The following is a 13,302-nucleotide window of genomic DNA, read 5'->3' on the forward strand; positions in this document are numbered from 1 at the left end:
CCAACAAATATTCAGTGGCCTTTGTGAAACGAACTGACAAGACTCAGTCCAGCTCCTACTGAGCAGATGCCAAAATCAAAACTAGCATCCTGGTTAGCAGCCTCAACTAAGAAACCAAAGTTGAATAGGCATGGAGATTGAACTATTGTACTTCCCCCATATGAAGGGGCAGCTTCGGAAGAGGTGGAGTGCATTGTATATATGTATCCAATATATCATTAATAAAAGGGTTTGGGTTGCTAGTGTTGTCTCTCCTGTACCTTTTCCAGGCATTGACATTTACTTCAAATTGTAAAACACATTTTAAAAAAAGGCCTAAAACTTGCATTCAATTAGGAAACTGTTACCCAATATAACAGGATTATATTTTCTTTCATTATTTCTATTAATTCTTTGCAAGACTTTTCCAAAATCAATAGATTCCAAATCAAAAGAAGGCTACATGCATTTAAATTCAATATTGTTCCAAAAGTAATTATGTTCAGTGCCTCACTGTGTGTTCAACTTACCTTCTGTTCAGTTTGCACAAGCTTCTCATCAAGTTCCTTGTTCAGAAGATCTTTTTCTTGAAGTAACTGCCTCAAATCTTCAATCTGCTCTAGTTTTTCTGTTGTACTCAACAGCTTTTGTTCCTTCTCCGCAAGTGAAGTTTCAAGGAAGCTTTTTCTATCACTTAATCTAGCAAGAAAATATTTATTTAGAACTCTAATACTCAATGTTCATTTTATTAAGTAGTATTTGAAAACAGAACTTGTTATTTTCCAGTCTTAACTTTCTAAAGCCAATGTATAATTTTTAGGGCTATCAAGCAATTAAAAAAATTAATTGAGCTGTTAAACAATACATTACCATTTATTTAAATTTTTTGGATGTTTTCTACATTTTCAAGTATATTGATTTCAATTACAACACAATACAAAATGTACGGTGCTCACTTTATATTTATTTTTGATTACAAATGTTTGCACTGTAAAAAACAAAAGAAATAGTATTTTTCAATTCACCTAATACAAGTACTGTAGTGTAATCTCTATCACGAAAGTTGAACGTACAAATGTAGAATTATGTAAAAAAAACTGCATTAAAAAATAAAACAATGTAAAACTTTAACGCTTACAAGTTCAATCAGTCCTACTTCTTGTTCAGCCAATCGCTCAGACAAACAAGTTTGTTTACATTTGCAGGCGATAACGCTGCCCGCTTCTTGTTTACAATGTCACCTGAAAGTGAGAACAGACGTTTGCTTGGCACTGTTGTAGCTGGCGATGCAAGATATTTACATGCCAGATGCACTAAAGAGTCATATGTCCCTTCATGCTTCAACCACCTGATGACAGGTTCTGCTCGATAACGATCCAAACAGTGTGGAGCGACGCATGTTCATTTTCATCATCTTAGTCAGATGCTACCAGTAGAAAGTTGATTTTCTTTTTTGGTGGTTTGGGTTCTGTAGTTTCTGCATTAGGGTGTTGCTCTTTTAAGACTTCTCCACATCTCATCCCTCTCAGATTTTGGAAGGCATTTCAAATTCTTAAATCTTGGGTCGAGTGCTGTAGCTATCTTTAGAAATTTCACATTGGTATCTTCTGAAATTTGTGTCACATTTGCAGTAAAAGTGTTTTTAAAACGATCAACATCTGAGACTGCTATAACATGAAATATATGGCGGAATGCGGGTAAAGCAGGAGACATACAATTCTCCCCCAAGGAGTTCAGTCACAAATTTAATTAATGCATTTTTTTTTAACAAGTGTCATCAGCATGGGAACATGTCCCCTGGAACGGTGGCCAAAGCATGAAGAGGCATATGAATCTTTAGTGCATCTGGCAAGTAAATATCTTGCAATGCCAGCTACAACAGTGCCATGCAAACACCTGTTCTCACTTTCAGGTGACATTATTAAGAAGTGGGCAGCATTATCTCCCATAAATGTAAACAAACATGTTTATCTTAGTGATTGGCTGAACAAGAAGTAGGACTGAGTGGACCTGTAGGCTTCAAAGTTTTACATTGTTTTGTTTTTGAGTGAAGTTATGTAACAAAAAAAAACCCTACATTTGTAAGTTGTAATTTCTTTATCATGAAAGTGCACTACAGTACTTGTATGAGGTGAACTGAAAAAAATATTTCTTATTTTTACAGTGCAAATATTTGAGATAAAAAATAATATCAAGTGAGCATTGTACAATTTGTATTCTGTTTTGTAATTTAAATTGATATATTTGAAAATGTAGAAAAACATCAAAAAATATTTAATAAATTTCAATTGGTATTCTATTGTTTAACAGTGCGATTAATCGTGATTAATTTTTTTAATTGCGGTTACTTTTTTTGAGTTAATTGCGTGTGTTAACTGTGATTAATCAAAAACCCTAATAATTTTCTAAATACAATTTATATTACTATGAATTCACTGTTTGTACACTTACCATAAAAATAACCAAGTCCAGAAATAATCTGATTTTACTATTGTAGTGGAAATCAAGACTTATTTTCAAGCTTGCTGAAAGTATTATATTCTTTATGTTTCACTGCAAATGTAAATTTAAAGCTGCAAAAGGACACATGTATAATTGCAACTGGTCCTGTACTGAATGTTTTAAAAAAAATGTTTTACCCTTTAAGCTGTTCATTCAAACTGGAAACAAGCACTTGGTGCTTTTCTGCATCTCGCATTTGTTGGGTACGCAGTTGACTGAGCTGGGTCTGCAAACGTTCATTTTCACTCTGCAACAAAGCAATGGTGAACATGATTACAGCTCACAAATATGCAGAATGGCAATAAAATAGACATCTTGAAAATCTGCCCCATAGTGTTTCACATTCTACACACTGTAAAGATTATTGTTCTAGCATATTAGTGATTACCAATTCAGGTCTGAAATATTACTGGTTCAAACAGTAGATGTCACTCACCTTTGAGAGGTTTCTCCCTTGGTGATTGCATCATAACATGAAACTCAAGAGACTCTAAACACTTTACACAAAAAGACAACAAAATACAAATACTCGTACTGTGTAAAAGCAGCTTACTTTTCTGTGCTTGCCTTCACTACATTGTTAGCTTAAGGTATAACTCACGTTTTGCCCCTAACCTGATTCCTGTCCACACCCAAAATCTCTAGATCGAATAAAGTGGTGCTTTAAGTGGTGAGTTAGCTGACCCATAAGGGGGTTGGTTGGTTGAAGCCTGAGTGCAGATGGTGCTAGTAATAAAATGGGAATTCAACAGCTGGAGTTACTACTCATCAGCGGCTAATTAATGATTCTGTGGTGCTAGTCAAGTCACTCTAGGTAGCTGGTGTGTTGTTTCAGAGTGGCTGCTCTGATTCCATTCTCACTCAAGACTGACTAACTTGAATGGAGTAACTCTAACGTATTTATTTACTCAAGCTAACTGTTGCAGTGAAGACAAGTTCTAAAAGGAGAACACCAGAGACAGCTCATTCTTTGAAAAAATTTTCCATGTTGATTTGAACACAGTAATGAATTCCAACTGCTTCTCTGCAGATCTTTTTAAACCTTTGTTGTTGCTCTGATCAAAGGCAACCAGGAATCTGCAGTAGATTACAAAATAATCTGTGGAAGGAGGTGAAAAGAAAAATAAAGCAAGCTCCAATGACACAGTTTATAACACAGTATAACTCTGTTACTCTAGCCAACTTCACTGCACCAGTTCATGAGTAAAACTGCAAAACAAAACAAACAACCAGCAACCACAATCAAAAGCAACATACAGAAATCCAAAATCACCAACAAGAGTTGGTAGGACAAACAATATGGCAAACCTGTCACCTCTAGGGAAAATATGCTATCACTTTGGAGTGGGCAGAACACACCTGTACAGCCCTCAATGGCTGCCCTTCTTCCTCTACACCAAATGTTACCTGTATTGAAAGGCTTTGTTACAAGATTCTCAAATATTAACATATGGTTGTCTGCCTCTTAATATAAACAACTTAATTTAGAAAAAATACTCAGTAATTTAATATATGCATTTTACTAGCTAAAGGAACAATTAGATATATACCACAACTGTGGAGTTTTAGGGAGAAGTTAGTCATGTCATTTTGAAAACTTAGAAAATTGTCAAACAAAATAATGTATGGACCAGAAAACTTTTAAAACATCTGTTTGGATTTAAAGCTTTTAATTTATTATTTCATTTGGTGTCTTCATGGATTAATTTTGGGAGGTTTCTAGAAACAGGCATTAATAAGTGAAACAATTATTACTATTATTTTTTTAAAATCACAAGCAGTTACCATAACAACCTAAATACCATACCACATTAAAAAAGAGTAATAGAGACATTAACTGCTAAGAAACTCCCTCTATACTTTGAAGGTGTAATTTATGGCGATTTCAATCTTGTGGAAAAAGGACAGATTTCGGGTGATATCCTGACATCACTGAAATCAATGCAACTTTTGCCAGTGAATTAAATGGGCCAGGATCTCTCTGTAGACTGGTAGCTAAACATCAGAAGCATACTCACACACAGGTTTTAAACTATATGTAGGGATAACTACATCCTTTTGTGCACTAGATAGAATCCTTCCACGGCAAAGTTAATTTTAATGTATGGGGTTTTTAAAAATGTAATAGATACTACCAACCATTTTACCAAGACAGGGAATCAACAACTGTTACAGATCAACTACTCTGTACAGGACATAGTAAGTTACTCAAGTGTCAAAAGTGAATGTTCAAATTATTCTCCATAGTGTCCTCCTACTTTTTAGATTTTCATATGTATTTATTTCACACCCTATTTGCCTGCTATCTGATAGATCATCTTGGTTTACGTGTCCTCTGCTTGCAACTCTCATAAATATGGGGGTTGCTCTACCACTTTGGGAGCTTCCATCTATCTAGAAAAATCTCTCTCCTCCCTTCACCTACAGGCCCTTCCCTTATTAAATCTGACTTCAATAATTTCATTTTCTTATTAGCTTTTAACTTCTCTGATTATGAAGTGTTATGCAACCTCCTTTAGCCTATGAGAAAATGATGTACTATTGATATTAGAAGTGATATTAAAGATAAGTAGTTATTAGGGCTTGATTCCTCACTCACATCAGAATAAAACCAAAGTAACTACTGAAATGCAGATGTAGAGTAAGTGAAAATACACTTGTGTCAGTAACAGAAGAATCAAGTTCTTGACCTCTGAAACAGGCCCTAAACTGTTGATGACAAAAATGATATTGAATTTCAACATGCTGCTGCCACTAGTAACAGGCTTCTAATGATTATTTTTTTATTGAATAATTATTTTCAAAGATATTTTTCAGTTTTTGCAGGGTAAGAAATATTTCTCACTGCGTGACATTCTTGCAGTGAGCAAAATGGGTGCAGTTTTCCACTGTTCAGTACCACACAATATAGTATGAGTTCATCAGACTGTAATATTACCCCATATAATATTTTTGAAGTACAAAAATATACTGTAGAATCTTTTGCTAATCTTCATTTTTGCTTTGCTATAGACTATTTTCCTCCAAATATAAAGAGAACACTAAACGAGTCTCCCTACATCATCTTCGGCTCCTCACCTGAAGGGCTTCCATTCTGCCTTGCAGCTGTATTCGGTCTTCCAAGTCCTGACAGCGTTCCTCCAGGATTAGAATTTGTTCCTGTAGTTGATTTCTTTCCAATTCCAACTCTTCCACTACTGTCCGCAAACCTATGTAGTTTCAAAGGGAAAATATCTATTTCAAGAACGGTTCCAAACAACGTGTTTCACATATAGATAACATAAGTCTAGCAACTACCCACACCATTATTGGTTTAATTTTCAGAGGTGTTGAGCACCTGCAGGTTCCAATGGATTTCAGTGGGAATTCTGGATGCTCAGCATCTCTGAAAAACAGGTCACCATATTTATAAAGGCTTTAATGATCAAATATTCCCTGAACTTTTCAAATAATGGGATTAAGTTCACAGTTCAAGATTCCCTATAAGAACTAGCAAAGTTATCTTGCCATGTACAAGCAAAGGGCCCAATCCTGTGAATGTTTATGAATTGAGTAATTTTACTCAAATGAGTAAAGTTGTTTGTTTGCAGGATCCACTTCTAAGCACCATTAACATATATCAAGTGAAGTGGACTATCAAAAGCTGGGAGCTCATCTGTTCAACAGAAAATAGCAATTTTATTTTAAAGCAGACCTGACAAAGGAATATTCACTGGGTACACTGACTTTTCAAAGACAAAAATTAGCTATCCTGTACAATGACAATGCTCATATTTGTTATATGTGGTGTAGTTGCAGTTGTGTCGGTCCCAGGATGTTAGAGAGACAAAGTCGGTGAGGCAATATCTTTTATTTTCAGTCCAATAAAAGATATCACCTCACCACCTTGTCTCTGGAATGCTCACATTTGGAAGTTTTGCCTTATGGAGAATGAAGTGGGAATGATGAGTAGCTGACCCAATCCATGCTAGACAGGAAAACATATTAAACGATAACTGACATGTGGCTTCTTGAAACCACTGCACAGTGCTCTAGGATGCGTGAGACTGCAACCTTTGCGCACCAGTATATTATTAGCCAGACAAAGTCATATGATTGTTTAAGAAACGCTTTGGGAGTCCAGAAGGCAACACCTTCCAGATTGACCTATGTTGATGACGGTCCTATTTTACAGACTAACACACTAATAAAAAAAAAATTATTTTTTTTTTTTGGTATTTTAAAAAAATCTGACTTGTTTCAATTTTTTTTAATTTAAATTAAGTATAGGTTTATTTTTTTTAAAGTAAACCTATTTAAAATTAAATGTGAAATTGACAATCTATTAAAATAATTTAAATTAAATACAAAAATAATATTAAGCAGTACATGGTTTGCTGCCAACTGTTAAAGTCAAACCACTGAACTGCTGGAAGTCATTGAATAAGCATCTGGAATCAGAGTTTGTGGACGTGTTAAACCAGCTTTTACAGCAGCCACCATTCATTTCAGTTTATTCAACCAGTTCAGTTCAATGACTAGTTCATTCAGAGTTAAGAAACCAGAAAAATCAGTTCAATTCACTAACTACAGATAAGAGTTCCTTTGTTTACTAAATTAGTTAGTGTTAAATGCAAAACATGTTCTGATAAACTTATTGATAAGAAAAAGTTTATGTATCTAGCACTTAAGGTAGTCCTATTTAATTAAAAAGTTTTAAATGCTGTTTTGTGCATTTTAAATCAAATTTGAATTTCCATTCAAATAGATCCACACACAAGTAAAAAATTAATCATCTTCTAACATAAAAATGTAAAAATTAAGAATTTGTATAAATGTAAGGTAAGCTATATAACTGCTTAAATAAATATGCATAAGTATAGTATATCCTCCTGATTAGCAAAAACACCAAATTTAATGTACAGGCTATATTTAGCTGCAAATCACTATGTTTTAATGGTTATCAACTAATGAGATTCAACCTTTTTATATGAAAATAAAGTAAAAATGCAAAGCACAATTAAATCAATTATTTAAATCAAGGTTTCCTGCTTGCTGATTTTAACCATTAAATTGGTGATTTAAATCACTGATTTAAATCACTGCATTCTGCTGCCAAACTAAGGTACTGGGCCAAAATCATTTCCAGTCTCATACGAAGTAAAACTGTCAAACTATTTCCTCCCATTTCTATCACATTTCTTCAGTTCAAGTTTCATTCTAGTTGAGAAGCACCAGGGTTTCACATCTGCATATTCCTTATGCTATTCTTGTTCAATAATCTCCTTGATAAACACAAAGCAGCCAGTTCTGATGGCATAAATTATTAGCTTCTTCAGAAAAGTTTTACCTAAGAGTGCCATGTGAAAAAATAGATGCTTTTTAAATGGATCAATCAGCTAACAAAACAAAACTCTGGATTGATGGTTAATTACAAACAAGTCAGGATTCAGAATTAAAGACCATAACCATGTAATTAAGAGGCATTAGGCAAATAAAGGTGGATCTTTCACTATTACACTGAATCTACGTTATATTTTTAAATGATGAAGAGGGCATATATGACTCCAAAGCCACTAGCTAGGATTATGAAAAAGGACAATTCACAGTACAACTAAATTATCTGCTGAACATTTGTGTGTTGCAGTAGTTAATACACACATTTGTACTTATACAACTTCTAGTTTAAACCAGTATCTGCTGCAAAAGCCTGTAGATTTTAAATCAGGGCTATTGAGAACTGTAAGTAACTGTCCCAAACCCTAAAAACACCTGCATTTTCCTGCCACGTTACCAGTTCCCTACCCAGCAACCTTGCAAGCTTCTACTCCGCATGCCAAAGCAAAAATCAGCTGACTTGTGAGAACATCACACAAAAATTGCTGCAATTTTCTTCAATGGTTGAGATTTTCAATTAAAACTTTATCTGTCAAATTAAAAAAAAATCCTATATTTCAAACAATTTCAAAACCCAAGATACTCTGTGTGTATAAATGTTTGAAAACTATTGCTTCTAAGCTGAATATTCCATTACTTATGATAGCTGTAAATTTACTTTGATAAGCGATTACCTTTCACCTAAATTATTATCTTGAGAAAGATGTAGATGAAAGGGTGAATGTAATGTTTCTAACAAATGTCCCGGGACTATACGTTTACTTTGTAGTAGACCTTTGCAAAACAGTACTAAGAAACGCCCGCAACAGTTCTTGATTTTTTATCATAACTAAAGAAACACTTGTAACATATGGACTTGACTGATAAACTGCCAATAAGATACAACTACCATCTTCCACAGATATGAAAATAGAGGAAGAAATAATGCACATACATATACACATAAGCATTTAATCTTAAAACTAAAATGACACAGAAGTGGAATATAATGGTTTGGTTGGAAAACAAGATTATATAAAGTGGAGCCACTTCAACAAGAACAAGACTAATAACTTAAAAATATATATAATCTTACCATACAGGACAATACATTTTGACGGGCACAAGGATTGGGAGAGTCCCAGGTGTTAAACCATGACTGTGTTCTAGTTCTGAACCAAAACTAGACAGTTCATCCAGCACGCACATGCTTCAAAATGAAATGGAAAAAAATGCAAGCCAAAAAAAATTCAACAAAGATTAGAATACACCACAAAATGGGTTGTTAGTTAAATTTGAAAAACAAAAATAAACACAAAATACAGATGCTGTGCATGCTTTAATAAACGGTCTAGCGGTTATCACACCTGCATTAGGAGAAGTGTACTCTGGCCACCAACCTCCCATGTTCTCTCCTTCAGCTGAATCAGTGCTATCCAAGGTGACATTCAGCTCTTGAAAGCATTGTTTTCTGTCAAAGCTGTATTCCTCCTACACACAGGACATGAGAGCAGAGATCAATAAAAAAAAGACATGTACTTAAGATACACACTCAGCTGTCAAAAGGGACAGTTGCAATTAAAATTATATGAATGACTTCTATATTAAGGTAGAACTTTACTAATGAATCTAAGTCTGAGATATCAGAGGTAATTAAATATAGAAAAAAATTTCCTGTAAGATGTGAGCATGATATTGATATCTCCTAACCCTACATACACATTAATGGATAATGATCACAAGCATCTATAAGAAAAAAAAAAAATCAATGATTACCTCAAAGAAGGACACTAGAATTAATTGATGCTCTTTAGAGATCATCCCATGCCATCCCACTGACAAGAAGAATAAGTAACAGTTGTTCCTAAGCTGAAAACAGCCCTGATTCACTAAGGTATTTAAACACTGGCTTAACTTGCAGCATGCGTGTTATTCCATGGGAAATTTCTTAATGACTTGAGATTAAACACATGTAAATTTCATAACCTAAAGAGAAACCTATGATGCTACTAGAATTTACCTGTATCATTTATGCCTATATACACACCTTTGTTTTGTTTACCTCTGTAAACCCTTCTTCACCTCCCTTCAATTATATCTTTGTATTCAGCTGTAAAGCACCATGCATACTTATGGCGTCATATAAATAACAGAATTACTACTGTCCTTGATTAACATATAGGTAAAATGTGTTTTTTATTTCTACCAACCTACCTGATGTTTCCCGCTGGCCTGGTTGCTCTTCCTTCTTGCCTGCTGCAGCCTGCCAGTTCTTTGAACTGCAGTCAGTTCCTCCTCCAGCTCCTGCTGCCCTGAGACTATGGCTGGATCAGAGCAGCCAGGAAAGAACCAGTCATCCTCAATCAGTTTTGTGCCACAGGAAAGCAATTACATTTACACATCACACACATACTAGATACAAAGAGATCAGTGACAGACTGAAGTTCCTATGAATGACTGACAGGAATAAGATTATTGGAGCAATCCATAGCATTCACCTTGTGATTTCCTCAAACAATGTTACACAGAAAGTAAGAATAACTTTCATGTAATTCTTTCAGAAGTCTATTGAAGTATGCTTCTTCAGCAGCATTTTAGAAAGACTGACTATGAAAGAGGGATTTGTATTTTGACACTGAAGTAAAAATGCAGCCAATTAAATTGCCAAATTACAACTCAGTTCAATCTGCCAGGTTAAAATACAACTAATTTGTATAATAAAGACATCAGCTGAAATTGCTGTATTTTTGTACAGCTGAACAATCACATGCATTTTTATGGAAATGAAATGCTTCTTGCTTGTATCTTTAATTTTAGTGTGAGCTACAATGCCAGATAATTTGAGGAAGTCACAAGCACGTGTTACACTGCAAACTGGCATCAAACCATCTTATCAGACATTAATAATATGATTCTTGGTAAAACAAATATAGAATCACTTGTAAATAACACACCCTGAATATTCAGAGTATGGAAGCTTAAATATGCATCCTGTCCAGTGTTAGAAATGATTTTTCCATTTTAAGTACATTCCCATCTGTTTTGTGATATGACAAAACGTGTGATAGGTTGGGGAATAGATGTTTCATGCAAAGCAGACAAAACAGCATGAAGAAATAAAGATAAAGGTGGCTCCATACTTTAATGACTGTTGAATCTGAGAGTAGATATGGCCTCTGCACTCAACAAATTAATCTAATTCAAAGTCAGTTCTCCCCACAGTCCATGATGTTCATAGATGAGGTAAGAAATGGATCGAATTCATTCCTGGTGTAACACTGGGACAGACTGATTCCCACTGGAATGCTCCTGACTTAACCCAAGTTACGGTACCCAATACCCATAAAATTTATTTTTGTCACATTTATGTTAGATGTCATTAGGAATTCTTTTTGCCCCCCCACTCTCCCCAAATGATAGAATTAATGGAAAACTATAAGGTAACAAGAGATCTAATTAGTGCAACTCTACAATACTAGGTCGAATTAAAAAAAAAGGGGGGGGGTAAGTGTTTTGTATGGGACACCACTGAGTTAAAATTCACATATTATTACAAAATTTCCTTGGCTAAGTTACTACCCCCACGTTAAACTAATAAAACTAAAAAGATTTTTTAGACACCTAGTTTGGTGTGGGAGCTTGTTTTTGTATGTTTTGCCATTTATTTTGGTTGTTTACTTCTTGCCTTGGACAGTAAAAATAAAGTAGTCATTTTCACTTTTGCTTTTAATCATGTTTTGGTTTTATGCATTACAACAATAATTCAGGGTTGAGTTGCAAATACTGCTTGGGAATCTTCATTTGATTTTATTTAAACATGGTTTCCACTAGAATTAAAATAAATAAAAAATATGCAGGCTTTTCTTAGGTTTTGTAAAAGTGAAAAATTCTTATACCCATACTCACATTAAGTTGTACCTTTCTTTGCAAATAGTCCCACTGAAATCAATGGAACCATTTGTGAAGCAAGATGCTATTCAATGCAAGTATCAGAATTTGTAAAAAACAAACAAATGTTTTTTTAAGTAAACTTGACAGTGTCCCAATAATTTGGCAATGCAAAGGAGGAATAATTACAGCTATCGATTAATCACAGTTAACTCACGTGTTTAACTCAGAAAAATTAATCATGATTAAAAATATTAATCGCAATTAATCAGTTTTAATCGCACTGCTAAACAATGCAATCCCAATTGAAATTTATTAAATATTTTTGGACGTTTCTCTATATTTTCAAATATACTGACTTCAGTTACAACGCAGAATACCGAGTGTACAGTGCTCACTTTATATTATTTTTGTTATCCTGTTTAGAGTGCAAATATTTGTAAAAGAAATAGTATTTTTCAATTAACCTCACACAAGTACTGTAGTGCAATCTCTTTATCCTGAAAGTGCAACTTACAAATAATGTAGATTTTTTTTGTTACATAACTGCACTCAAAAATAAAACAATATAAAACTTTCGAGCCTACAAGTCCACTCAGTCCTACTACTTCTTCAGTCAATCGCTAAGACAAACACATTTGTTTACATTTGCAGAAAATAATGCTGCCCGCTTCTTATTTACAGTGTCACCAGAAAGTGAGAACAGGTATTTGCACGACATTTCTGTAGCTAGCATTGCAAGGTATTTACATTCCAGATTTGCTAAACATACATATGCCCCTTCAAGCTTTGGCCACCATTCTAGAGGACATGCTGATAACGCTTATTAAAAAAAATAATGCATTAATTAAATTTGGGGGAGAACTGCATGTCTCCTGCTCTGTTTTACCCACATTCTGCCATGTACTTTATATTATAGCAGTCTCAGATGATGACCAAGCATGTTGTTCATTTTAAGAACACTTTCACTGCAGATTACACAAAACGCAAAGAAGATACCAATGTGAGATTTCTAAGGATGGATACAGCTCTCGACCCAAGATTTAAGAATCTGAAGTGTCTTCCAAAATCTGAGGGGGACAAGGTGTGAAGCATGCTTTCAGAACTCTTAAAAGAGCAACACTCCGATGCAGAAACTACAGAACCCGAACCACCAAAAAAGAAAATCAACCTTCTGCTGGTGGCATCTGACTCAGATGATGAAAATGAACATGCATTGTTCCACACAGTTTTAAATCATTAGTGTGCAAAACCCGTCATCAGCATGGACGCATGTCCTCTGGAATGGTGGTTGAAGCATGAAGGGACATATGAATCTTTAGCGCATCTGGCACATAAATATTGTGCAATGCCAGCTACAACAGTGCCATGGGAACGCCTGTTTTCGCTTTCAGGTGACATTGTAAACAAGAAGCGGGCAGCATTATCTCCTGAAAATGTAAACAAACTTGTTTGTCTGAGCGACTGACTGAACAAGAAGTAGGACTGAGTGGATTTGTAGGCTCTAAAGTTTTACATTGTTTTATTTTTGAATGCAAGGGTTTTTTTGTACATAATTCTACATTTGTAGGTTCAACT

The 13,302-nt window shown here is 34.6% G+C and overlaps 1 protein-coding gene across 1 annotated transcript in view; it reads right to left on the minus strand.

Moving 5' to 3' along the window:
• LOC128837039 (golgin subfamily B member 1-like) overlaps window positions 1-13,302 on the minus strand; it is a 73,955-nt gene that overhangs the window by 31,129 nt on the left and 29,524 nt on the right. Inside the window, exons 15-19 of the mRNA XM_054027861.1 lie at window positions 10,051-10,205; window positions 9,204-9,327; window positions 5,560-5,690; window positions 2,619-2,728; window positions 510-678 (exon numbers count right to left, since the gene is read on the minus strand). Coding sequence (XP_053883836.1) covers window positions 510-678; window positions 2,619-2,728; window positions 5,560-5,690; window positions 9,204-9,327; window positions 10,051-10,205 — 689 coding nt within the window. The remainder of the gene's footprint in view (window positions 1-509; window positions 679-2,618; window positions 2,729-5,559; window positions 5,691-9,203; window positions 9,328-10,050; window positions 10,206-13,302) is intronic.

Source organism: Malaclemys terrapin, chromosome 4, assembly GCF_027887155.1.
Source record: "Malaclemys terrapin pileata isolate rMalTer1 chromosome 4, rMalTer1.hap1, whole genome shotgun sequence".
In the NCBI taxonomy this organism is placed as follows: domain Eukaryota; kingdom Metazoa; phylum Chordata; order Testudines; family Emydidae; genus Malaclemys; species Malaclemys terrapin.